The sequence below is a fragment of the Pseudopipra pipra genome, chromosome 4 (assembly GCF_036250125.1).
Source record: "Pseudopipra pipra isolate bDixPip1 chromosome 4, bDixPip1.hap1, whole genome shotgun sequence".
Taxonomy (NCBI): Eukaryota; Metazoa; Chordata; class Aves; order Passeriformes; family Pipridae; genus Pseudopipra; species Pseudopipra pipra.
In genome coordinates this window covers 26,768,833-26,794,555 of record NC_087552.1, presented here as the reverse complement: position 1 = coordinate 26,794,555, position 25,723 = coordinate 26,768,833, and the positions used below count along the sequence as shown (strand labels likewise).

General features: G+C 36.6%; 1 protein-coding gene across 3 annotated transcripts in view; it reads left to right on the top strand.

Annotated features, from left to right (window-relative positions):
- Window positions 1-25,723, top strand: part of TBCK (TBC1 domain containing kinase) — a 98,474-nt gene that overhangs the window by 57,613 nt on the left and 15,138 nt on the right. For all 3 annotated transcript variants that reach the window (XM_064652056.1, XM_064652054.1, XM_064652055.1), the window contains 2 exons: window positions 10,260-10,435; window positions 24,369-24,544. In XM_064652056.1, the coding sequence (XP_064508126.1) occupies window positions 10,260-10,435; window positions 24,369-24,544 (352 nt within the window). The remainder of the gene's footprint in view (window positions 1-10,259; window positions 10,436-24,368; window positions 24,545-25,723) is intronic.

Here is a 25,723-nt window from a genome sequence, read left to right as displayed (position 1 = left end):
AAACATCTGCAATAATTTTAATCTAAAATCAGTTGTAGCTCAACAGTCTGAAACTCCAGTAATTTTCAAGCTTTTGTGCACTGGAATTTCAGGCTGCTAAGGAAAGCAACTTGTTTTCCAAACTGATAAAAGTATTCTACTGCAATCTTGAAACTTTGTGGAACACTTTTTAAAGTTTTTTTGTTTTTACAAAACAAACAAAATCCTCAGTACTTTATTTCCAGTTCACTGTATATAACACAGTTTCAATTTCTGGTTAAAAAAGTTAATGATGTGAGGAAAAAGAAGCAGCCTCATGCCATTATTGATTACTTGATGCTGAAAACCCTTTCCAATGCTTGTCTCAAAGCTTTGGCCATATTTTGTCTACGAAGTCAATACAATTGGACATTACTCGCTATTTTTGGAAGCTCTATTTGAAATTTAAATTTATTTTCATATAGTTTAAACAATGTCCTAGCATATTAGGAAATTTATTTGAAGAATTTGGCAAAATAATTGGTTAATTAAGAATACTAGAAAGTTCCTTTGCTGCAGCCACAAATGTCCTAGTTTGTTCCCTGTGGATGCTGTATGAAAGGGACGTATATCAACTGCTAAAGCTTAAATAGAATTAGGTTGTTTAGGAAATAACTACCCAAGGTGTTTGTTTTTCTTTAAATTCTCTTTCATTTGTTCTTTCACATTTTTTCCTTGTGTTTAAGGAGCTCTGTTAAGTATGAACTTTATTGAAACAATATAACTACCGGAGAAGATTTAGGAGCTACTATTTGAGACACACAAACAAAACCAACCCTGAAGTCACTGCTAATTTTTATGTGTAGTTTAGAGATATAGCAAATTTTGTCCTATTCAGGTGATGCAGAGAGAGCAAAGACAATATGCATTACCTTTGTTTTTCCTAAAAGTCTGACATGTAGCAGAATGTGGTAGGAACATACAGTGCCACCCCTCCACCTCTTCTGCCCTGCCTGTTTCTCCTGAAAAGCCTGTAACCATCCAACAGGGCACTCCAGTTAACAGGTCTCATCCCACCAGGTTTCACTTGCACCAATGATGTCAAATCTCTGGGACTGGGCCAAAGCTTTGAGCTCTTATTATTTTTCCACATGCCGAGTTCATTAGTGGAGAAACATTTCAGGTGTGGTATATTGTAGCCAACACCTCCTGAGACAGATTGAGAGATCCCATGTGTGCTGGTTTTCTCAAGTTTTGGCACACCATCCCATCGCTCATCACTGGCAAGCCTGGTTTTGTCCCTTTCCACCATCCAAGTTAGTTTAAAGCTCCTGCACTAAAACTCTTTTTCCCTTCTGAGATAGGTGCATCCTGTCAGGTGTCAGTAGACTAGGTATTGAGTAGATCATCCCATGGTCAAAAAACCGATTACACCAACCTCGGAGCCACTCGTTGACCTGGTCTATTTACCTATTCCTATCAATATTATTAATTGTTACTGGAAGAAGCAAGGAGATCACTACCGGTGCTCCTGATCCCTCTACCAATTGTCCCAGTGCCCTGAAGTCTGTTTTGATTGGCATCGGACTTCTCTTTGTTTTTTCATTGCTGCCAGTTTGAACAATTAATAGCGGATAGTAGTTGGAGAGTCTTTTTAACTGGAAAGTTTTCCAGGAATAAAAAAAATTATTAGTAAAAATTATTAGTAAAACTAGTAGTAGTAAAAGAAAAATTCTGAGCATGTTCCTCATCTTTGCTGTGTTAAATTGGCTTTTTGTAGATGCAGGTGTATTTCATAATGCAGTTCCTCAAGATTATTGACTTTGGTACAGAAGCAAAGAGATTCATTAGGGCACACCTGCTCACCAAGGCCGTTTAATAGTGTCAGACTCTGTAAGATTGATGTTGTTTTACCTGAAGCTGTAAGTTCTTTAATTATTCACCTTTTCCACTTGTAGTGACACAAACACGATGAAGTTCTAGATTATAGATTCTACCCTCTTGAGACTAAAGACAAATGCTGGAGTGAGTGACAGAGTAAGGAAAAAAATAACGAAATCCTTGATTTTATTCTGTAGTTGTCACTGGCAGAAGAAAATCAAATATATATCCTTTAGCAAAGGACTGTCTATCACAAGAGGTGGTGTTTCATAAAAAGGGTGAAAAGCGAGTTCATCAGTAGAACTTTCCTAGCACGTCTTAAAACACCCAGTCTGACACACAGCTTATGCCTTCTGTTTCTTGACAGGAGCTTGATAGTACTCTTCATAGTGAAAGGGCACTTCAGAAAATAGATAATCCACCTGTTAGTCATGTAGGATTTTGTGCATCTCTACATCAGAATAAAATCAAAGCACAAGAAGGGAGAATGTCAAATATACTAGCATTTCTAGGCATGCAAAGGCAAAATTCAGGCCACTCTTATCTGAGCTTTGCTTCTAGATATGGTGGGGGTTTTTTTTCTCTATACAAAGGTGTCTTGGGAAAATATTTCCCTCTTTTTTGTTTGTTTTGTTTTATTAAAATTACAAGCATAAAATTGGTTCAGTATTGGACTAATGCTTAGAAAGCAAGAGTGTACACTAGACTTTTTTCTTTTTACAGTTACAGAGAATGTTGCTGATAGAGCAAGGTGCCTAATAGGGTATCTGTCTGTAGTTTGGTTATGCTGAGTGTGTTTGCCTGTACAAGTGTAAATGCTCAATAATCTTTAGTTCTCTAACTGTTAATTGAGAAGAAGTTTTAAATGAACTGCACAAATAATGCAGCATTAAAACTTCTTGATTAAAATGTAAGTTAGCAGCACATCTCTATATATCGTAGATATATTTGGGGACTGTATATCTAGCATTGTTATAGAAATAGCCATAACTGCTTAAATACAGAATTGGAATGGCAGTGTAGGCTGAAAGCTAGAAAAATCTCTCTGTCAAAATAAGGACTGAGAAATGGGGTCTGTTTTGAGTGAATTCTCAGTGTTCTCATACTGTGAGATAGCTGTCAGTTCCCTTTGGTTTACTTTCACATAATATTCACTGAAACTCTTGCCTTTATAAATCTGCAGGAGGCATTTGATTCTATCTGTCCAAACTCTGTTCTTAATATACTAAAAGCTGGAGTTTAATAGAAATCAACAGAAAGACCAAAACTAAACATGGAGAAGTAGAGCAGGATTTGTACCTAAAGTCTTCTTTGTTCATATTGCAAGCTTGGAATAAATTTCAGGCCTGCATTGTTACTATTAAAGGGCAAAACTTGGAGATAGAAGAAGGACAGATATCCCAACTGGGATGAGCTGAACATTGCCTGTATTCTGAAAATAATGATAAATGGTCTAAGTACCCATCAGGGGTCTGTCAGCTGAAGCCTCTGTCACTGCAAAAATTTAAGAAGTCTAGACATGCATCTGTATGGGATAGGATGGTCACATTGCATTTGGCCTCACAGCAAGGCAATGAACTAGGCAGTCTCTTGCGGGTCCTTTAGTCTTTATGCTAAAAAAAACCCATAGCACAACTCTAAGGAAAAAAATTCAGCAAGCACGTAAGCTGATAGAGTATAAAACACAAACTTGCCTATTGGGAAGGTAACCCTGAAATGACAAACTTAAAAATTTCTTGAATGTACTTAAATACTTCTGTGTGTAAATTCAAATGAGGGGTGTTAGCTTTTCCACAGAATAGGGCAACTTTTTTCCTTGGCTGATGAGTAGGTTAATTATGCAGCAAGCTTTAAATAACTTAGAAATGTATACTGACAAGGTTGGCCTGATGTTAGCTACTTAAAGCTATTAGTTTTTCAATGTGAAACACTATCATGGACTTCACTAATGGTAAACACTGAAAGTTTTGGATCTCACTAAGTTATCTACTGTAGTAACAAATAGCAAGAACATTTCTTTAGAAATGAAAGCAGTTTTAAGCATGGGTACATAAGCAAGATGGTTGTTATCCTTCCTGTTTACAGTTGCTTTATTTGTGAGAAATAACATTTCAATCTTGAATAAGATGTTGCTTGCTCTGTTTTAGAGCATTACATGGTTCAGGATACTCATTTGGCAGATCTAGATATTCTGTTTGTATTTATCTTTACCGAGAGTTTTTTCATCATTGATCTAGGAATGAACGAGTCAAATTAGAGGCTTTCATCCTTTTCTCATGGCAATAGTAACTCCTTTTCAAGGTTGTTTCAATTTTTGTCTTATTTTAACAAATGGAAAATCAGATTTACTTCATATTATTTCCTTAAGAATATCCTGAAGGCTAACAGGAGGAGAGCTACATTAATACAAAAGACTTCTACTTATGGCTCTTCAGAGAGTAATCAGTTTTATAAGCATGTGGCCTGGTCAGAGTTTGTGACTGCAGAGTTTTTTACAAGTTTATGCCTATTATGCCTGGGAAATAACAGAAGTCATAGTTACCACCCAGAGGGAAACCTATAAAAGCATGATCTCTATTTATGCATGCTGAGTTTCAGTATTTGCATATTATTTCTGTGAAACACAGATTTAGGATAGAGAAGGTGAGTTTCATTGGTATTTCAACTGACTTAATAGACATGTAGCAAATATTATAACAAACCATACAACATATAAAAGCCAAAAAAAGTTTTTCCTTCAAAAATGGTATGTTGTTGGATGTTGTGTTGTTGGCACCACAAGTTCCTCATTTCCAACACATTGTTTGTGTTTCAAACAATTTTTCCTCTGAGCCAATTCCTTCAATTTAGTAAACTTGTCCTTTTATGCATCTTCTGTAGATGGTTATTATCTACCTATGAAATAATGTTCATTCTTCTGCTGAGGTGCTTTGTTTCCCCTTGTGTATCTCTCAGGTTTTGCGTAGTATCCTCCATCTGACTATTTCCATTATACAGTGTGAATTCCTGTGCTTCTGGTGTTGGCCAGTATCTTACCCTGTGTTAGGCTTGGTTCAGATGTCTTAAACATTTTGTTAGTTTGTAGAAATATTTGTTGTTAAACAGTCCTGGCACACCTCATAACAATGTTTAAAAGATGCTTTCCTGTTGAAGCTTAGCCAACATTAGTCTAAATGTAATCTATTTCTGTCTTATTTCTCACTAAGACATAGCATGTGGCATTTGGTGATTCACTTACAGTGAAGCTTTACTGTTTGTACAGTCACTCTGCATGCTGTGTCTTCCCTGCTCACCTTTTATCAGTGCAGGACAGCATCACATTTCCACACTGGAAGGCACTCTTTATTAAACCTTTTCACTGAAATGCTGTGTCAGAGCAATTTTTACAATCACAAGTAAGAAAAGGATGCAGGTTTGCCCTTTGTGCAGTCTAATGTCTCAGTGAATAATTCATAGTGTTTACTGCTGCTTCTCTCTATTGCTGGCCACAAAACAATGAAGTCACGAAACTATCCTGTAATGTATGAAATAAATTATGTGAAAAGAATAATTTTGCATTGACCTTTTTGTTTATAATAACCTTCTAGCACTAATAGATACAGAGACGTTGGATAGAAATGTCACTTCTCTTCCTAGATTTGTCCTTTTAAATATGCTGACTCAGTGTATCTATTTGTATGTCACCAGAAAAAAAAAAGTTTATGACCTTTCGCCTCTTTCTTCTAAGAGCAGGAATCGGGAGATCGAACTGACTGACCTATTCAGCTTCACAACTTTTCACAGAGGTTTCCTGGCCTATTTATGTGGCTGTGTGGTGAAAGCTGATGTTGCCTGGCAGGGTAGCAATAAAGTATTTGTGATGGAGAGGTCAAACCAAGCTCATAATTCTGGGCTATTCCCAAAATGCAGAAGCAGTTTATTTTGGCTGAATTTCTTAACTGGTATCCTGTTACCCAAGGAAAGGGCTCTGGAATTGATTAACTGCACACAAAGACTTGGTCTGTGTACATTTTCATTAAGAAAGAACCATTCATGTTCTGTTTTTTGCCATGACTTGCCTTCACTTTCTGTGAATGACATATGCATATCCGGTTTTGCTGTAAAAATAAAAAATTCTATGTGCTTTTGTCACAGGTGAATTGCATTTAAACTGGTGCTCTTTCAGCATGTTTCAAGTGCAATCTTCTTTTCTCCTATATCTATAATAATAAACCTTAAATATATGTAGCTTGAAAAGCAGCTATTTCAGGCCGAGCCATCCTTTTCAGTTGAGGCTATTGACAGAGGGAGGCAGCAGCTTGGTAAGAAGTTATAGTTTAGCATGAACAAAGCAAAATGAAAAACATTTTAGGATAAACAGGAAGCTTAGTTTAGGAAAAGAGCAAAACATTTAAATAGGCTTAATGTTAGGAAGGAGCCATGACAAAACTAGAGAATTACTGTTAGATCACTTTTCTTTAACTTCCCTAGCCTTTTTTCAGTTCCTGTATTATTTGCATATTTAGAAATCTCAGTAAAAGCTTTTTGATGCTGCATGATTAGCTGGTGCCATAAGGCTTCACTGTTGTTTGACTGTGAAATACTTGAGCTCATTTGAGCCAGAACTCCTAAATGCAATGTTTGATTTTCAAACTTGTGATTTAGTTCCTAGGTACTTGGGTGGCAGCTGTGACTTTTTGAAATACAGATGCTCTGCAGGTTTTCAAAAACAGACAGCTTGAAGATATAGTAAATTTTGAAATGATAATTTATTTGTATAGTATTTGTATTATGTTTAAAGTCAGGCTTAAATTTTTTCAGTGCACACTTCACAGTTAATGATACTATGTTATGTCAGCATATTTTCATTACAGATTTTCCAGCGAAGTAATCTGTATTAATAAAAACAGAAGGCACATCCTTATTAAACTACAAAACACCCCAATGTTGGCACCTTGGAGAGCAGAGGTGTTATATGTGCATCTCCATGAGTGAGCATGCCCTCCTCATCCTGTCAAAATGTTTCTGTTCACTTCTTGCTGATGCCTGGAGATTTATGCAGATCCTGTCTCAGAAGGATGTTCTTCTAAGTTGTTTGCATTTGTCAAGTACTCTGGTGTCCTCGTGAGGTAGACTCTGCTCTATGGTCATAGTCCTGTCCGGGAATCTAGACACTGACTGGATATATTTACACTTCTGACATACCAACAGTATGTTTTAAATAATGTGTAAGCTCTAATGTTTTCTGGCTTGTAACACAGTTACTTGGAAGCAGGAAGAGTACAAGCGGGATTAATACTGTGTGAAAGCGAAGTCTTGGTACGATAACAAAAGATGGACATTTCACCAGACTGACTCATTTGTCATATATTTGAAAGGGCATGGGAAGAAATCAGGACTGAAGGGTAGCACAGCAGACCCTTACTTATTAGCCAAAAGGAGGAGAAAAGATCTTATCCAGCAAGGCTGCAAGAGATTGCATTGCATTTTAGTTAGTGACGGGAAGTGATTTTTCTTAAACTGAAATTTCAAACAAATGATGAAGACAGGCTTGAAGGTTACTTAAGTGTGAAGCCTATTCTTACAATGTGACTAATAAATATTCTGTAAATATTTATACCAGTTTAATGTAGTCTTAAACTCCAGTATCCTGAAAGTAACTGTTTTTGGAAAAGGAATGTAAGTTCTTAGAGTAAATTCTTTCACTACCAATAGTCTTGTCTCCCTTGTGAGCGCTAAATGTTGACTGTTCCCATATATATGCATGCATGTGCCTATGGTTTGCACATGTTTGGGGGTTTGCACATGTATTGCTATTATTAGTGGAAACCACAATTGCCTTGTTATATTTTTATTTTGCATTATTTAGAAGTAGATCAGTTAATCAGTAGACTGTAACTTGGTGTTAGGCTTTTGACGGCCTCCCTCACAAAGCATTTAAAGTTCTCTCTTGTTCTGTGGAATTTCATTTTCAGCCATGGTCACTGACCTTCTGAAATGCTGCTTAGAAGAAATGAGAAACCAAACAGTCAGAAAGAACAACAGACAAACTCCTATGTTTTTTCCTTACACCCTGATGTATGAGAACTGGTTATTGTTTTTAGGGAAACCTATTGCTACATTTTCTGCTTCTCTTGTTGAATACCTTTTGGAATTACAGAGCTTGTTTTAGGCAAAATATTTTGACCTGTCTCAGTGTTTAACACTGTCAGTCTCAATTTCTGCTTTCAGCTTTTTCATAGCACTACTGCACATATAGTTCCTATACCATCCCGCAGTCCTCTATTTTCAGTTTCAGATATATGTAGGCTATTATGCCTTCTCACAACCAAATGTTTCTCATGCTATTAATTATTGTTGTTCAGATTTTTTTTTTACTGACTAAATTCTGCATTTATATCATCTCTTACAAAAGTACTGCTAATGTTTCTTTAGCTAAGAATCTTAGGAGATAGTGTTAAAACTCAGTTATAGCAGTCTCTTTACAGGAAAGGCAAACAAACAAGAAAACAAAAGCAACCCTACCATAAATCTACTACTGTCTTGGACTGAAATTCTCAACTTTTTATAGATAAAATGAGTCTTCAGAAATGTAGAAAAAGTGCAACTGAATGACCATGCTTCAGGGTGTATTCTGAGCTTTAGGAATAATAACCATGAAAGGTCTCTCCTCTCATTACCTGAATTTAGAAATCGTATAAAATTCTCCCGTTGCATGAATTTTCCTTGGGAATGATACTAAATAATAGCCTTCCATTAGAGTATATTAAAAATGAAAATATGTTTTTCTCACAGAATGAAAATTGTTACTGTTGAGACATCACATTGTCCATTTGTCTATAGCATCTATTACTTCACATAGATAGGGAACCTTATGTTGTCAAGGAAAATTGTGATTTACTTTCACATCCACAAAAAGGTTTTTAGAGCTAGAATCAAAATTAAGTAAAGTACAGCTTTATTCTCAGATTTTTCAGAATTTCAGAAGCAAGATGACACAAAAGCACAGGGTCATCAGTGAAATTAAAGCATATGCTGCAGATTGTATCCTACCTGAATATGCACAGCTTTTGAACGTGAGAGTAATAGGTCACATAATTCAGTCAGATTTTAAACAAACTCAGTAACCTCATCCAACTGGAATATTGTGTTCCAAGCTTCTGTTTCAGCTTCTTTTGCTCACCACCCTGCTAAGGACTGAGGTTTCTGGAGTCACTCCCAGTTGATGGCAAGGCATCAAATCTGTTGATGGCAACAAATGATTGATGGCAGTGCATCAAATCTGTTTGAGATATGCAGATAAAGTTTGGCTACAGTGCCTCTGTTTTCTTCATAGAAGCTGATGCTTTAATCTTCTAAACTGTGAGTGTGGTAATGAATCATCTGAGATGCTTGGGACAGACACCAAATGTTCTTATATACCCACTGTCTGTCTGTCGCAATACACAGTTTTATAACTTTTGTCATAAAATGCAAGTTAGGATAATTTTTCTTTTCATCAGACCACATACAGGAGATGCAAAACTAACTAGTCCTTTTAGAGTGACAGAAAAGTAATTTTTTTTATGTTGCATCTTGTTAGAAGATTGATACATGCAGGATGCTTAGTGTTGCAAAAATTATATTTCTAATAGGTTTTACTTTTTTTTTTCTTTTACATATGTGCTTTTCTTATTTTTATTTGACCACAGCTTATTTTAGGATGTTTACCATTAGGGAGGTGTCAGCTTTTCTCCAAGCTGAGTAATATTTTGTCACACTTCACTCTTTCAGCCAGAATGTTTCACTGTGACTGTCTGGTTGGATTTTGGACTGTATTGTTGTTTGTTTGTTTGTTTGTTTAAAAAGTCACTAAAACAAATTCATTCCATTTACCACTGAGCAAAATTAATGTTGAGAACTCCTGTTTTCAACAAATAGATAACACGTAGCTTTGTCAAAATGACAGGCCATGCAAAGTTTGATAATTGAAAGCTTTCAGTCTGGCTCTTAGCAGTATTTAACTGACAAATAAGACAGTGGATGCAAAATCCTGATGTCCATACACTGCCTGAAATCTACTTTTCATGTACTGCATGAACTTATATTGAAGAGTCCATAGTCTGACTTGTGAGAACTTTTAGTGAAGATGCCTTACACTGAGTAGGATTCAATTATCGTCCTGTCTTTGCATTGTTTAAAGTTCTGATACACTTCTCTTTCTTTAACAGATTTACTTACATAAAAAGGGATAAAATTAATCCTTAAAACGTCTTTGCTAGTTTTTAATAAAATAATAGAGTGCTTTTTTTTTTTTGAATGGGAAAATGTTTTCGAAAACTACATGCCCTTTGAATGAGAGAGAGACAAAGGTATAGATGGATATATGTATAGCTAGGTCAGTTGGCTTTACTGATTTTTTGTGCTTGCATTTCCTGTTTTTTTCTTTAAATCCCCTTCAGAGATTGATATTGAGCGTTGTGTTCGTGAGTCGATCAACCTGTTCCGCTGGACTCCGAAGAGCGCTACCTACAGGCAGTACGCGCAGCCTCCACGGCCAGCCGGCGAGAGCAATGGCACAAGGACTTCCATGTCCTGCTTTTCAGCAGACTATCAGGAAGCACCTCGAAGTGACCTAGTAAGTAACCTGGGAATCGGAGTGGAGAGATTTGTTCAGATTGCATGATGCTCAGATTCTCCTGCCTCAGGTAAGGCTTTTTTTCCTGTTTAAAATTTGAACAGGAAGAAAATACCCACCAAACCTTAGTTACTGGCATTTATGCTGTCACTCCAAGCACAGGGATTTGACACGTTCATCATATGTTCTGATTTGCTTGTCCGCTAGCGCACAGTGTTAGATCCTATGCTACATTATTAATTTTGATGACAAATCCAATGCGGTCTGTGAGAATTAACAAGTTGTTGGGTTTGGGGTTTTTTTGTAATTTTGCTGCTTTGAACTTTGCCTTCTTTGATACACAGGCCGATAAAATTATTTCTTCTTGTGACGTATTCTTGCATCTCCCAACTCCTGCTCCTTTGGCTCTGTGGTATTTGTTACAACAACAGACCAATCTCCACAACTGCAGAACTACAAACAGGATTTATTGTATGAGAAAAACAGTAAGACGAGCAGTTTGGCAGTGAGAAATAGGGGACTGGAAAGTGATGCTGGCAGCTCTGACTGCTTTTACCATCTTGGCATGTCAGGTAAAAGGTATGCTGCAAGTTATTCTGAGAGGTAGTGTGTGAGTTATGCCTGTGTTTATCTAGGCAAAGAATAACTAGTGACTAAGAGAATATCTGTATTAAATAGATAACTCAGTTTAGGAAAAGGTTTTTCTCTTCCCTCTCCAGTAAAATCTGATGGTTGTTTCTCTTGTCCAATGCACCATCTGAAGAATGCTGATTTGAAACTATTCCTTTCCTTCCTCTTAGCAGTATAAATCTAGTTAGTCTCTTAAAAATCAAAGTTTTATTTTGTTGGGGTTTTTTCCTTCCACCTTCTCCTACAGAGTTCATTCATGAATGCAATAATAGGGGAAGTATGTATAGACCTGCTGTATCTATTTGGTGATCTGCATTAGTTTTTAGTCTTTCCATTTGTTTTTCCTAACTACTAAGAAACTAAGAAGTGTTGTTGTCGCTCAAGTAAATCTTTACTTTTTAGTCGTTAAACCTAAAATTGATATTTTTGGTTTTCACTTTAGTTTTGGTTTTATTTCTGTTGTTGTAGTTTCTGGAAGCCTTAGCTACAAGTCCAGTACTCCAAGTGTAGACATTCAAATGCAGAACAAAAGGAAACTTCTAAGAGCTTACAGGATTTAAGAAACAATAGATGGATGTAGAAAGGCAATGGAGAAGAAAAGTGAAATTACAGGAGAATACTGGTTGTTGTCATACAGGAATTGTAGCCAACACAACTGCTGCTATGCTGCTCTAGGGATATGTAGAGAGGCTTTCTGAAGGAGCTAAGGGTGCACATTTGTAGAATAATTCATATAGGACCTTAAAAAATCATTTGGTACAAATTCGTGCAGAAAACAGGTCCAACACTGAATTCAGATGGGGTTGCCCAGGAATTTGATCTATCGGGTCAAGAAAACTTCCAAGGAATGTATGCAGTCTCTCTTGGCAGTCCAGTTTGGATGCCTGACAGATGCTAACAGTGAAAATGATTTTGTGTATACACTAGCTTTTCTGAATGTTATGACAAAGGAGTAAAAAGACAAGTCTTCTGATTGCTAAGCATTTGCTTGTGCCTTTATGTGTCCAAGCAAGAGTGAAAGCACTTGGAAATAACGAAGAGGGAGACGGGAGAGAGCAGCAATGGTCTACTGAGATAGTAAATAGAAAAAAGATTTGTATTTGTAGCAGAGATAAACATCCTTTATTTGGACCTAGAAAAGTTCATTCAGTATTCTTCCATTTCTTGAGCAATTTTTGGAGTGTTTTTTACTGATAGTAATTTTAATTTCATACCAGAAGTTGTATTTGTTTATAATGCCAGTAACTAGGTTCTTCCAGCCCACAATTTCCAAGAAATTAGGCACATGTTTTTGGTATGTTAAGGAGGAGAGAAATAAATACTAGAACTTCTATTGCCTTCTCTTTCATTTTTACTTCTTTCTACTTAACAGCAAAGAACTTTTCATTTACTGCAGCATAACTGATTGTTTAACATCTTTTGAAGTTCAAGTGTATTGGATCTTTTGGTTACTGCTATAGCTTTTTTTAGCTCATCATATAGAGGCAGAGCTGTGTGATTTATACAGAAATATGTGAACATACTCAGGTTTTTTCTGTAAGAAAGAGGAAACTAATCTCATGGACACCTGAATGACAAGGAAGACGATTCATATCTTAAATTATAGTCTGCAAATGTGTTTGCTCTCACATGCTGTATTTTTGTGTGTTAGATTTTGAGACAGATACCAGTCAAATTTGTTATGATTCAGTCAGGAGCTGTAGTTCAGACTTGGAAAATCCCATGTAAAATGAGTCAATAATGAACTGCCTCTCACTTGTGAATAGTTCTGCACTTCCGGATGTTTGTCATTATAAGATGACACTTCTCAGGGATTAGAGCAATATTGCTAAAAAAAAATTAAAATTTAAATTATTGGTGAACTACACTATTTACAGTTGTTTGGGGTTTTTTTAACCTTAATCCTGGAATTATTTATGTCTTTCTTCAAACATGCCCTCTACTGGTGTTTGCTGCCATGGGGAAACTTTTTATCCACTTGAAAGCAGTGGAATTTGAGTTCAATCTTTACTATGCACAGTATCCTTTAATGGATTTTTTAAAACACCATTGTGTCTTTGCTGTTCAATCTAGCTCTTATAAAAATTACTTTGCTTTTCCCTACTATTTAGTTTGTTATTATTTGGACAAATACTTTGCACTATATTTCTGTGTCCAGTTTTATATTTGTGGGTCACCTCTGTATTTGAAACTGAGCTGGGTACAAAACAATTACTTTGTGAACAAAGTTATGGGTTTGCTTCTGGAGGTAAGTTACGAGTTCTTGAAACAGTAATTGTTTAGTGTTTTTAATTGTAAACACCAGCTGTCTTCTACCCCTGTATTTGTATTTTCCTTCTAAGCTGCTTCAGTTTGTTTAAGTGCTTTTTATTGGCTACTCAAATATCTGTGTGTATCTGGATGTTATTGTGCTTTGGTTAATAATAACATGAGAAGTATTTACCCTCTGGGTGTGCATTTTTCTCCCTAAATCAGCAGTCACTAAAACAAAACTGTTTTGACTCTTTTTATTACTAGCATTGCTTAGTATTCATTTTAGTGACATCTATTTGCAACTTCATAAATAATCTTGGATGCTCTCTTTCCTCCTGGACTTGTGTGTTGCTTAATCTTTTACTTTTTCAATCAGTAAGCATATTTCTGCTAAGATAAAATCTCAAGGAGGAAATAGTTTTAGAGAGGATGAATGTACATCTTAAGTGGGTTTGCATGTTTATTTTGAGAAAGATAAAATGTCAAAAATAACAGTGGAAAAAACCTTTACATTCACTACTGAATTTACACTACAGTTGACTCAATTTTGTCTGTAACTTTTCTTTACCAGCACATGGATGATGTTTTTCTTCTTAGTTTTCTTCTTACTCTTCCTGAAACTTACCTTCATGCCCTGGAAACTTGAATGTCCAGCAGTCACACAGATAAATAACACTGTCATATAACAATTGTCTTCTATATCTGTGTCTCCAGTATTATGGTAGACATACGCTCTCTCCAGCTACTTGTGAAATTCTAAATAAAAGAGAGAGAATGTTGCAGCTTCTTTATCAATATCTGCTCAAGTGTGACAGGTGAACTCACAGAAATCCACAGGCTGATACAATTATGCCATTGCCTTATTCTTCTACTGCCAATCTTCTTTTCGAAGGTGGAAGTTTCCTGATGGATGTTGAGGAATGAAAGCATTCAACGGGAGAAAAGTCTACCAGATGATTATTGATCCTTACACTGATTTAAATGCTACCAGTCCAGTTCAGCTTTTCATTTTTAATGAAGTAGTAGAAATACTTGAGCAGCAAGATGACTTAATGGCTTGATCAAACAGCACAAACATGAAAAACATTTGAGCTTCTATTAAAAATAGTATGAGCAAAGTTTCCTGATAACTTTCCTTGACAGATAATCAAGGATAACTTGTGTGATAGACTTCTTACAGATGGGAATTCAGGCCTATGTGCAATAAATACACCAGCACTTAATTGCTTTTGAGTTCCTGTGTGTACTTAGGATATATTTGTCCATCTAAAATGTATTGACTAGGTTTATATTAAACCATTAAATAAGTGGTGTGTAAATTCCATTTATTCTTCTAAAAGAAGCATGGTAGGTAGTGTATACCAATATTTCTGTTTCAGTGTACACACTAAGAAATGTCCAAGTGCAGTGGTGCAATGTTCATGTTGTTCATGATGGCTGTTATATGTATTCTCCTTCAAGGGTCTTCTGACTGCCTTGACCCATTTCAGGTTTGTTTTGTCTTCTGTTTTTGTGGGGAACTTCGTTTTGTTTTCTTCTTTCATTCAGCAGAAACCTGTTACTCAAATTTGTATTTAGTTGATATTGTACAAAGCGTTAACTGATCAGGATCTGTGTTAGTGCTTCTAACTTATTTTACATTTGCCTTTGATGCTTCTGTTTTTCTGGTTGTAGCTGCCAACAGCTTGAATGACAAATTGGGTTTATTTCTCATTTTTTAGATGAGTTGGTTAAAATGCACTTTTTATGTCACTCTCCTGTGAGTGAATAAACAAATCACTGTTTAATTAAGCATGTCATAAGCTCATAATATTCTGGAAAATATTTTTAGGAGTTGTTGCAAACTTCAAAACTTTCTCTGTGTATTGGTTAGCTTTTTGAAGTTCATTTGATGCTCATAAGCTGAGCAGCCAGCAACCAGAAAGCAGGGAGTGTAAGGAAACCTCTGCTTGCAGTGCTTTGGTTCTGCAGATTAAATTAGCTAAAGGAAGCCTTTTTTAGCACTTGCTTTACTCTGATAGGTTTTAAAAATATGAATGTATTTTCTTACATTTTAGGACTATATATGGTAGAAGATAAAGCATTAAATCAATTAACCAGAGTGGATAAAACACAAAATATAAGGCTTAGGAAACAACAGATGTTAAATATTGGTTTAAAAGTCTCTGATAAATGTTGTGGTTGTTTTTTTAAGTTGTAATATAAATAGCCATTATTTTAATTGAATGTAAATTCATTGAAACTAATATTCTACTTAGCTGAGGCAGAATTAAAGGAGTATATTTATAATAATCTAAATATTATTTATATGAAACTTTTAACAGTTTGTGAGACACTAGATCATATTTAAGGATTGTGAGCATGTTTTGCACAGACTTGGTTTTCAGGTCTCCCTGGGGTGTGCTTATCTGCTGTGAATGTAAATGGAGTAGCTAGAGCAGTCAGAGTACTCTCTGCTGCAGCCTTAGGCTCAGGTTCTGGATTCACTGATTGTCCATTGAGTCCTTCCTCACAAGCCTGTGTGATTATACCCACTTTGAAGTTGAAAGCTGGGTGTATTTGACCTTTTTAACCTCCCTCAATTGGGATTTCATGACTGATTAACAAATGTGCTGAGGGGAAAAGGGTAATTGTAGTAAAATTAATTATTAAAAAAAATAGATCTAGCCAGTTCTTTCCATCTGCATCTTCTGGGAATGTTCTTTTTAATCTTTTTTTTTTTTTTTAAATTGTTTTAAAACCAGATTCTGGTTTTGATAGCCTTTGATTGCCTTTGATCAATTAAATATGAGAAGTTTCTTTTTTTTCCCTTTTTTTTTTTTAATCAGTTTTGCCATACTACTGGGGAAAAGAAATTTACTTAAAAATCATAAGCAGTAGCCACTATATGGAAGTACAAGGAATGTGGCAGCTATCTTCACCACTCTTTGAGGTGTGGAACTTACTGACAAATGAGCTGGTTACAAGACAAAGAAAGAATAGGGTCTATAATAAAGTAGTAAACACAACAGAATAGTGCATTCAAGTTTGCTAAAACTATTAAATAGTTTGAATTTGAGGCAACTCTCTTTTTCCTTAATATGCCCAGTCTTAGCCCCTGTGGAGTGTATCCCATGAGAATACATCATCTATGGTAGCACTGGTAACATAGTCTGAGGTCAGTCCTTGCCAAAGTAAATTATTGGAATGTTGAAATGAAAAATGGAGTCAAAGAAGAAATTTCTGAAGTCTGTCTGGCCAGTGTTACATTTGCCAAACTGTACTCAATATTCAGCTGTTTCTGGCAATCCAAATCTGAACTCCACAAAGTGGCACTGTAGTCTTTACCTGTGCTTTTTCCACCTGCATTGTTTGATGCTGTTTTCTTCACTGATTATTGGTGAGTGATCTCAGAAGTACGGTTGCATTCTTGGAAGTTTGGTGTTGCACAGATGTTTCTTTCCACTGGAGAAAAGCCTTATGTTCAAACACTTTTTTTTTTAAATGCACATCCAGTGCATGGAGAATTTTAAGAAATAATTACATACCTCCATGTTTTAGTAATTTTTCAGGCTGTAGTGGTGGTCCTGAATTGCAGTCTGGCTGGCTGGCTGAAGACACAGTTGTTAGTTTGTTTGCTAGCATGTGTTTTGTCACTGACTCAGTTTCTCTTCGAGAGGGAGGACTATAGCAGAAGTAAGTCTTTTTGTCAACCGAAACTAAACCGTTGTCTCCTTGGTGACAGCTTTTTTTCATACTTTGCTAAATAATCCATATTTTATTTAAAAAAATAGCAGCCTACATCTAAAAAAAAGAAAGGAAAACGAAAGAGCAGTTCAGTGTTTATGTGAATTCACTTTAGGCGAGAAGTAACAGAATAATCCACTGAGTGTGCTGAAAATATGCCTTAGGACCAGCACAGATCTAAAATCCTTAATGTTTTATTGAGCTTCTGATAAGCACAATTAGCTACTACAGAGAGGAGCTGTCCACCTGGTATTACATTTTTTATGTGTATGCTTGTAACATTAGAAGGCAATGGAGTTTGGGAGAAATTTTCAAAGTCAGGTTTTGGAGGAGAAATAAACTCAAAGACCTTGGTTCATCTCTGACACAAACATGGTCAGGTGCACAGCTATAGCTGCCTCCTACCACTCACAGTCACTCTACTCTGGCTTGCACTAACTCCTGTGTTTGCCATATCCTGCTGCTGTGAAAGTTATGTCTCAGAGTACAGTGCTATGTAACAGTGTTATTAAGAAGATGTATTAAAAATGAATTTTCCTTACATGGGGAAGGGGGGTGTATTATGTCAGCCTAAGCTGCTTTTTCCCTCTACTCCTCAGTCCTCTGTCCTACCCTGTTCTTTTCTCTACATGCATCTCTATAGGAGCCTGCCTTAGACTAGTCTTGAATTTAGGATTCTGTCACATTCCTTTCTCAGGCCAGACTAAGTACTGTGTGTTTTCTCAATTGAGACAGGATGTGGTGTTGTTATGATCTGTCTTTATTAGGAAGTGCAGTTAAGAGGATAGAAAAGACTTTCCTGTATGCAGCTCTCTTGACTGGTGCTGGTGCTGTCTCCTTGCAGTCGATAGCCTAGTACAAATTGGCTGGTGGCCTGTGTCATTGTGTCAACATCATTTTAATCTACCAGTAAAATTGTTACAACTATGTATATATTTTTTTTTTCTCATCTGCCATTATTTACAGTGGAAAATCTGATTTTCAACTGTGCTTGACAGCATAACTGGAAGAGTCCATACTGATTGCAGCCTTGAACCTGTAGCAAAACTTAGTCATGGTGACCATCCTGCAAATGTGAATGAACACATTGTAGGCTGATAGGCATAAATGTTACTGTTTATGCTAAAATGATGATTTTCATATAGCTCAGCAAAGCTTGGGCCCAGGTCAATGAGCAGAGTATTACAGAAGTCCAAGGAGATTTATGTGCAAAGCACATACAGCTTACAAGGTAACTGTTTGGATAACCCTATTTTCAAACTTTTTGACAATTGAATTCAGTGCTCATCTTAATAGTCACTAGTTAAGGTAGAGCCTTAACAGTATGTTTTGACAGGCTTCACAGTGGTAAATAACTGAACATGTCTCAGAGCTGTGCTGCCATTTTTAATGCCAGTTCAGAGAACAGGAATTTTGAATAAATAGCAACTACAGATGGATCCTGAAAAAAGGTGGATTGTCTAAATCCAAGATCTCTGACACAAAGTGAGATGTGCGATCACATTATGAAGAAATTCCTCTTACAGTTGCAGGTTGCATTGAGATGTGATATTAAATTCCTGTGGGTTTTTTTTTTTTTTTAAAGAGGGCAAGGGAATCTCTGTTTTCTGAAGATGCTGCAAGAATTTTTCTCAAATCAAAGGAATACAATTTCTTGTCAAGGAGAGAGTATCTATGAAGAGTGGAAAAAAGAGGCATTGATGGAAAGCAGGGAAGGCTGATAAGATCATTCTTGCTGCTGCTTTTACTTCAAGTTTTATCTCATGTTAAAGCATCTTGTATTTTCAGGCATTAGTGGATTATGGCTCAGCTTTGTATTTTAAAATGGTTCCCTGCAGTGGTGAGAAGCCTTTACCTTTTTTTATCATATCAGAGGCAATAACTGAGGCTTTGCAGCATGTCTGCCTAGCTGCATGCAGGGAATAACTTGTCTTTCAGCTCTGCTGACTCAGCTTATTCACTCAATTATGTTATTCCAGGGAGAACGAGAGGGGTTTCCTTAATAATGAGCTGCTTTGGCAAGAGAGCTCACTTATGTTTTCGTAGACTGCCTACAGTGTTGTATGAAGACATTTGGAGGATGTTTATGATTGACAGTTGTCTGGAAGATGCTGTTTGCACACTTCTTAAGGTGTGAGTTCTGGAGCAGGGAGCTTTGTGGGGGAGTCCAGTTGGTGGAAGGGGTGGAAGAGTACAGCTTGCAAAATGTACTTGCAAAATGAAATGGAGCAAACTTAAATAGGAGGTAGAGGGAGATATGGAGCATGGAGAAGGTAGGCACCAGTGTCTTGACTTGGAAACATGAGAAGCAGAATATGATGGCTAGGGAGGACTGAATCTGAAGTGTAAGAATGAATTTGCTAAAGAGGTTGTGTAGAGAACAGTGGCTCTCGAGTGTTGAAAAATTTTAGAAAAGAGTTCCTAAAATCAGGAAGTTTGGCTGCTCCTCCTCTATAAACAGTCACTATTGAACATCAGAAACATTGAAGCCTTTTTGTATGACCCTTTGCTAATAATGGTCATTAAAATGGTGGGGAGGTGGGTTGGGAGGCTTAGACCATTATCTTATAAGCTTGTTTTAAAATGTTTTTGTAGTCTTATTTCTAGATATATGTACATACACTGATTTCAGAAGCAAAACATGTTCTAAAAATATGGAATGACATCTTCAGTGAAGCATGTTTCCTTATGAAGGACTTTGATATTTTGGATAGAATATTTCACTTGAACCCCAGATTTTAATTATACTGACTTTCAGACTGAAGTTCCTTTTATATTATTTGCAGTAAGTTTTGCCAGCTTCAAAGACAAAGAGGAGAAACCCTGCATCTACTCAGATAAAGCTATACTTTCCATGGATAAAAAGTTGCTTTATAGCTCCTGTATTTATCAGATGGAACTGTTAAGTTCAGGTTCAGCAGAATTAAAGATAGTTGGTTATTTTCTCTAAAAAAGTGTATATCTTCATTTAATAGCCACGATGAAATGCCTGTAAGAGATTACAGGCTAATAGGAAAAGAGATAGGAGCTATGATTGTATCAGCCTCATGTTCTGGAATGCTTTAATCTCTCTGAACCTTGACTTCTAAATTGAGAATGGTTAAGCAGCTTTAATTCATAATATTAAAAAAAATTAAATTCTTAATGCCTATTTCTTCTTATTAAGAGCAGTAAATACATATGGCTTAGCAATTCCCAGACCTATTTGAAAATTAATGGGGTGAGAAGAGTAAGTACTTTGAAAGTAAAGATTTTAGGGTATTGTCAGAGAAACTTCTGGGAGACAAGGAGACCCCAGACTTCAACTTAAGTGCTCTTTTTCCTATTACCATCTTGCTGATTAAAGAGTCTTCCTCAATGAACAGTTTCTTACAGCTGAATAGTCTAAAGCATGAATCATGCTTTAAGTTAGAATATACTAAAATAAGTTTCTCTTCTTTGCAGGAAAACAGACAAAGCAACTTATGTACTAAGCTCAGTATCTTAGCACATGTAGATGTGTGTGTGTGGTTACGGGTGTGAAATTGTGCATGATTCTGATAATTCTTACATTTGCTAAGTAATGACAGAAAGTTCATCTCTGTATCACAGAATATTCTGAGTTGGAAGGGACCCCCAAGGATCATCAAGTCTAACTCTTAAGTGAATGGCCCATACAGGGGATTGAACACATGACCTTGGTGTTATTAGCACCAAGTTTTACACAACTATGAGCAGTTCTCAATTTCAGAGTAGTTGTCAGTATGCAATTTCTTACATGATCTCTAAACCCATGAGTATATTGACAAGACTGTAGGAGCACGCTACACAAGTGTGTGAGGGGACTTTTAACTGCTCTCTGGCACTGTCCTTAAAGGAGAGCATTTGCCTTTTTTAAGAAAAAGAGGGGGATTTCTTGGATATTATGTACTATGTCTGCCTTGGAAAAGAGTAAATAGATCACAGCAGGAAGATAATTGAAGGGAAGAAAGAAGCATCTTATATATGTGATAAGCTTTTTAGCTTTTTTTTTTTAAAGCTTTTCCCAGTGGTTATCCAAGCATTTTTTTTTTTTACTTTTTTTTATTTGCCCTGTTTGTACTCCCCATAGGTTTGGGTTATGGGTTAATCCTTACCCTCCTTTCATGACTTAAAACAAAAAATTGCAGATGATAAATTCAGTGAGATATTGTAAGCAGCTGTCCTCAGATATGACTACCTGCAACTTAATTTAGCTGGAATCAAAATCTCAGTTGGATACTGTTCACAATTTGTTGGATATTTGTAAACAATTACTAAGAGTCTATCAGTGCCACAAACTTTCTCTGAGCGCAGCTAACCTGACTCAAAGGATTTGGTTCAAAGTGGGCCCTCTCACTTCCTTCACCTACTTTTCCTTCTGGTTCTTCACAGCTGGAAAGCAGTGCCTGCAATGACATAATAAAGCCTAACAGGAATTGAAGCCAACAGTTAGGACAAATGTGAAGCCTCTCTTGTACATCTCCTCTTACTTGGCCAGGCCTAGGCAAAGAGAGTAGTCACTGGGCTGGTAGATGACAGCTGAAACACTGTTGTGGAAAGCAGCAGGAAAGGTGTTAAAGGTTCAGAAGAATCCGCAAGATTTGGGTGCTCAGCAGCTGTGACGGCCTCAAGAGCTGTCTGAACTCAAGTCCAGCACGAAACTGTAACAGGATGGTGGTTTTAAGAAAAGGTGTGAGGACTGGGTAGAAGGATTGACAGCTTCGTGTTAGCTACATTTAGCATGTCCTGACAGTTCATTAGAAAATTCCTGTGAGAAAATGTCTGACATGAAATATAGTTGTTACCAGATAGAGTAGATAAAGTCAATGTTTTAAATGTAATTAGGAAAGATTATCTTATAAGTGTGTGCACATATTTCACTTTGCAATTTGAAGGAAATAAATTAGTTAGATAAAACAGTTGTTAGAGAAAGAATTGATTCAGCAATTCTATTTCCAGCTAGTCTGTTGATGAGCTTTGTTCAAAGCCTAATAGAGATGTTGTGTCACTAAATATGCCATTTATGCAAATCTAGGTCAAAGTAAAGAGCATTGTAAAAATTCACAGTTGAATGTGTTTCTCCTTATTTTCAACCCAGTTAAAGGAAAAAAGTGCTTGTCCTGGTTATTAAAATCTATTAGCAGGACAGATAGTGTGTACCTGTAGAGCACTTTTCATGGCTTTATACTGTTAGATAAGGAGAAAATGTTTTTATATTGGCTTAGGTGAATTTTGGCTGGTTTGCTTTTTGCTGTAGACTTCATGCTTTCACCTTAAAGTTTCATTCATTCCTGAGGCATTCATCCCATCTATTCCATTAGAGAAGAATTGTGCAAATAGAAGTAGGAAGTGGTTGTGTAATCAGAGACTATCATAATGTAAATGTTTCTCCCGAAGACTTAATTCAGGTCATCTCAGCCAGCTTCACTGGCATAGACCACATTTATAATACCTGACTTTGCTACCTGAATGTTTATTGTTACCTCTAATCATGTGACCCTGCTTTAAGGATTGAACTCTTTGCAGCAGCCTTGCTTCCCTTCCCTCCTTGGTGTTGCTCCACAATCACTCTCCTGAGGGAGAAGCTGTTGCCTGAGGAGGGTGTAGTGATGTCTGCCAGTTTTAGTCATCAGGCAAATTAAGCTGTCTCAGCCAAGTGCGTATTTACGTAATCGGTACTCCTTCTACATTGCTACCTTTCCTGGATCTTGCAGACGTGTCTGTGTGAATCCCCTAGATGTGGACTGCTGGATTCATTTGGCAAGTCTGAAGTTTGTGAGAAGAGTTTGAGCTTTCTTTCTTCCTTCCCTCCTTCGGTTCATTTCCTTGGACTCCTCTTGGGAAAATGCAGCTATTCAGCTGGGAGGTGGCTCTAGACAGCAACTGGGAGTTGGGTGTGCCATCTGTTACACTGTTATTTTTATGGAAACAGGTCTCCCTTAAGTATTGTCTATTCTGTTGAAACAAATAATACCTTATCCAGAAACCATGTGTTTTTCTCATTATAAAGCATCTTGACCTCTTTTATTCTGAACTTGTGAGGAAATTATGTGTTGACACTAGCAATTTGTGAGTTCTTTTGTTTTGACTACTATCATGTACAATGGAAAAGGCAGTTTGGTGACCTAATATATTCCCTGAAGTGTAATTACTGGTTTTGGGGGGGTTTTTTGTAATTTTGAATGCTTTTTGATAACCGGCTTTACAGCAAAAGTATTTCTTAACTGCTGGACTGTCTAGGAAGTCTTTTCTGAGACATAACTCAGAAAAATGTGTATGGTCTCTCTGGTCTGTCTAGCATATTCTCTAAATTTTGAATAGTCCTCAGGTTAAATGGCAAACTAGTATGTTTAGAAACCAAAACAAAAACTAGAGCTAACAACAGTCAATTTGACTAATACTAATTAGTAGTGCCTCCCTTTTCTTCAGTGTTACTCCTGTTCTCTTGAATTTTTTTTTCATAGGCTATGAGCAAACAGTGTCTTGTATTGGTGTGATCACTGCAATCTGAAACAAGATAACAGAAATGGAATATTTTTTAAAAGCAGAAAATTGGCTACTGTGATACTCTTTAAGAATATAGAGTGTAGAAATACTAGCACTTAGGAATATCTCTGAGTTAATTCACAGTGGAGATTCTCTTATGAAAAACAATTTCAGGTATTATCATGCTAGTTGCTTGAGCACTACCAGGTGTGTGTGTTGTGTCATCTGTCCCATCCCCCAAAATATATTTTCTTATATAAATAAAAATTTATATATATAAATTTCCCTGTCCCACAAAACTAAGGACAAATTTTCTGGATTATAAAACAGGACTACTTCTTATATTTCTGGTGTCCTGATTTGTGCCTAGTCTTTGAGCTGCAGATAGCTCTGCGTCTTACAGAGACATCTCTGTTTCTGTGCCAAGTTGCCAGTTGCTACCCATCTTTTCTGCTCCCAGCATGAGACCTTTCAGCTTCTCTTTTCAGAGAGTGTTTTCTAGCCAATATATTTACTTTCTGATGCTGAGAAATGTTCTTATGGGTGTTGTGACAGTGAATAATTCATTAATAAATCTCAAACTGCAAAAACTTACACAAATTGTCAAACTGTTTTCTTTTCAACAACTTCAACAGAAAATAGGGCTATAGTTGTTAGATAGGCGTTTGGCACTGCTCTGGACCTTTTCTATGTGGATAGTTTGACTAGTTCAGAGTTATAAGGAAATATGTGTTTCTGTTTAACTAGGTTATTACACTTTGAGGTTATCAAAGAAGTTTCAAAGAACACTATGTCTCTAATTCTTTGACCCCTAATATATTTTTTTTTTCTTCTAAAGTCTAGGGATTCCATCAAGTTGGATGACCTGAAGGCAGAAGTGTCACCACGAATTTCAGCAGAAGATCTGATTGATTTGTGTGAGTTGACAGGACCTAGTCATTCCAAAACACCTATAAAGAAAACAAAGCCTAGCAAGCCAAAGCTGCTGGTGGTGGACATTCGTAACAGCGAAGAGTATCCTTCAAATCTGAGTGCCAGTCTTGATAAATCATGCTTGTATCAATTACTTCCTCATTGTCTGCAGACAGTGAGATGTTAGAATGGTAAATAAAGGAAAGGGATGTGGTATAGGTAGAGTGGAAGAACTGAAGGCAGGGGGATTTGGAGGGAGGCCTGGTTTGCAGAGAAGAGGACAAATGTATTTTTGCCTTCCCATTTTAAGCTGTGAGTTTAGTGAAATCACTTTGTACCAGTAGCATGAGTGCTTTAATGCTACATTTAATATGAACAATATTTTGGAAGGGCATGAGTCTTTCCAGTGAAGTGGAAGGGAGATAAAGAAGATTTGATAGATCATGTGCTTTGTCAATTCCTCAGCGGAAAATTGATTCCTATTGAGTGTCTTCATGCTACTGTTAGGTAATGAAGCCATACAGCTGCCCTAACTTACATTCTCCAGTAGCTGACAATCAGAAAAGTCTTAAAGGTATCTTGGAGCTATATTTTTATCAGGGTCACTACCCTGCCTACACCTTACTCATTTGTTTCTTTTCAAATACATAGTTCTTTGCATATGGAGTGTTTGGGGGCGGGTTGAGGTTGTTTGGTTTTTTTTTTTTGAAGTACTGTAGTTATAGGGCTGGGTTTGTTTGCATTTGGGAAGGGGCAGTTCTTAAAGGTGTGCTTTTCCAGGTGCATACATTTCGGTCAACATCCATCTAAAAGTGGGAACAATGACAAGACATTATTAGAGGTAACTTTTAACATTATAGAGAGTATTTGGAAATATACTTGTTATCGGTTTGTATAATTTTTTTAAGCATTGTTAATTTCATAATAGCAAAAGTGATGTAGATTTTTTTTTTTTTTTGCAGTCTACTCTTAGCTTGCTGTGTTGCAAGTTATAATTCTTAATGGGCAAACAGTACTCAATAGAAAAATAACAAAAGATTCAGAGTTGTTTAGCCTGGAGAAAAGGAGGCTTAAGTGGGGACCTTATTGCTCTTAGGAACTATCTGAAAAGAAGTAGTAGAGAGCTGGGGGTTGGTCTTTTCTCCCAGGTAACAAGTGACAGGACAAGAGGAAGTGGCCTCAAATTGCACCAGAAAGGTTTAGATTGGACAGCAGGAAAAATTTCTTCACAGAAAGGGTGATTAAGCATTGGAATGGGCTGCCCAGAGAATTACCATCTCT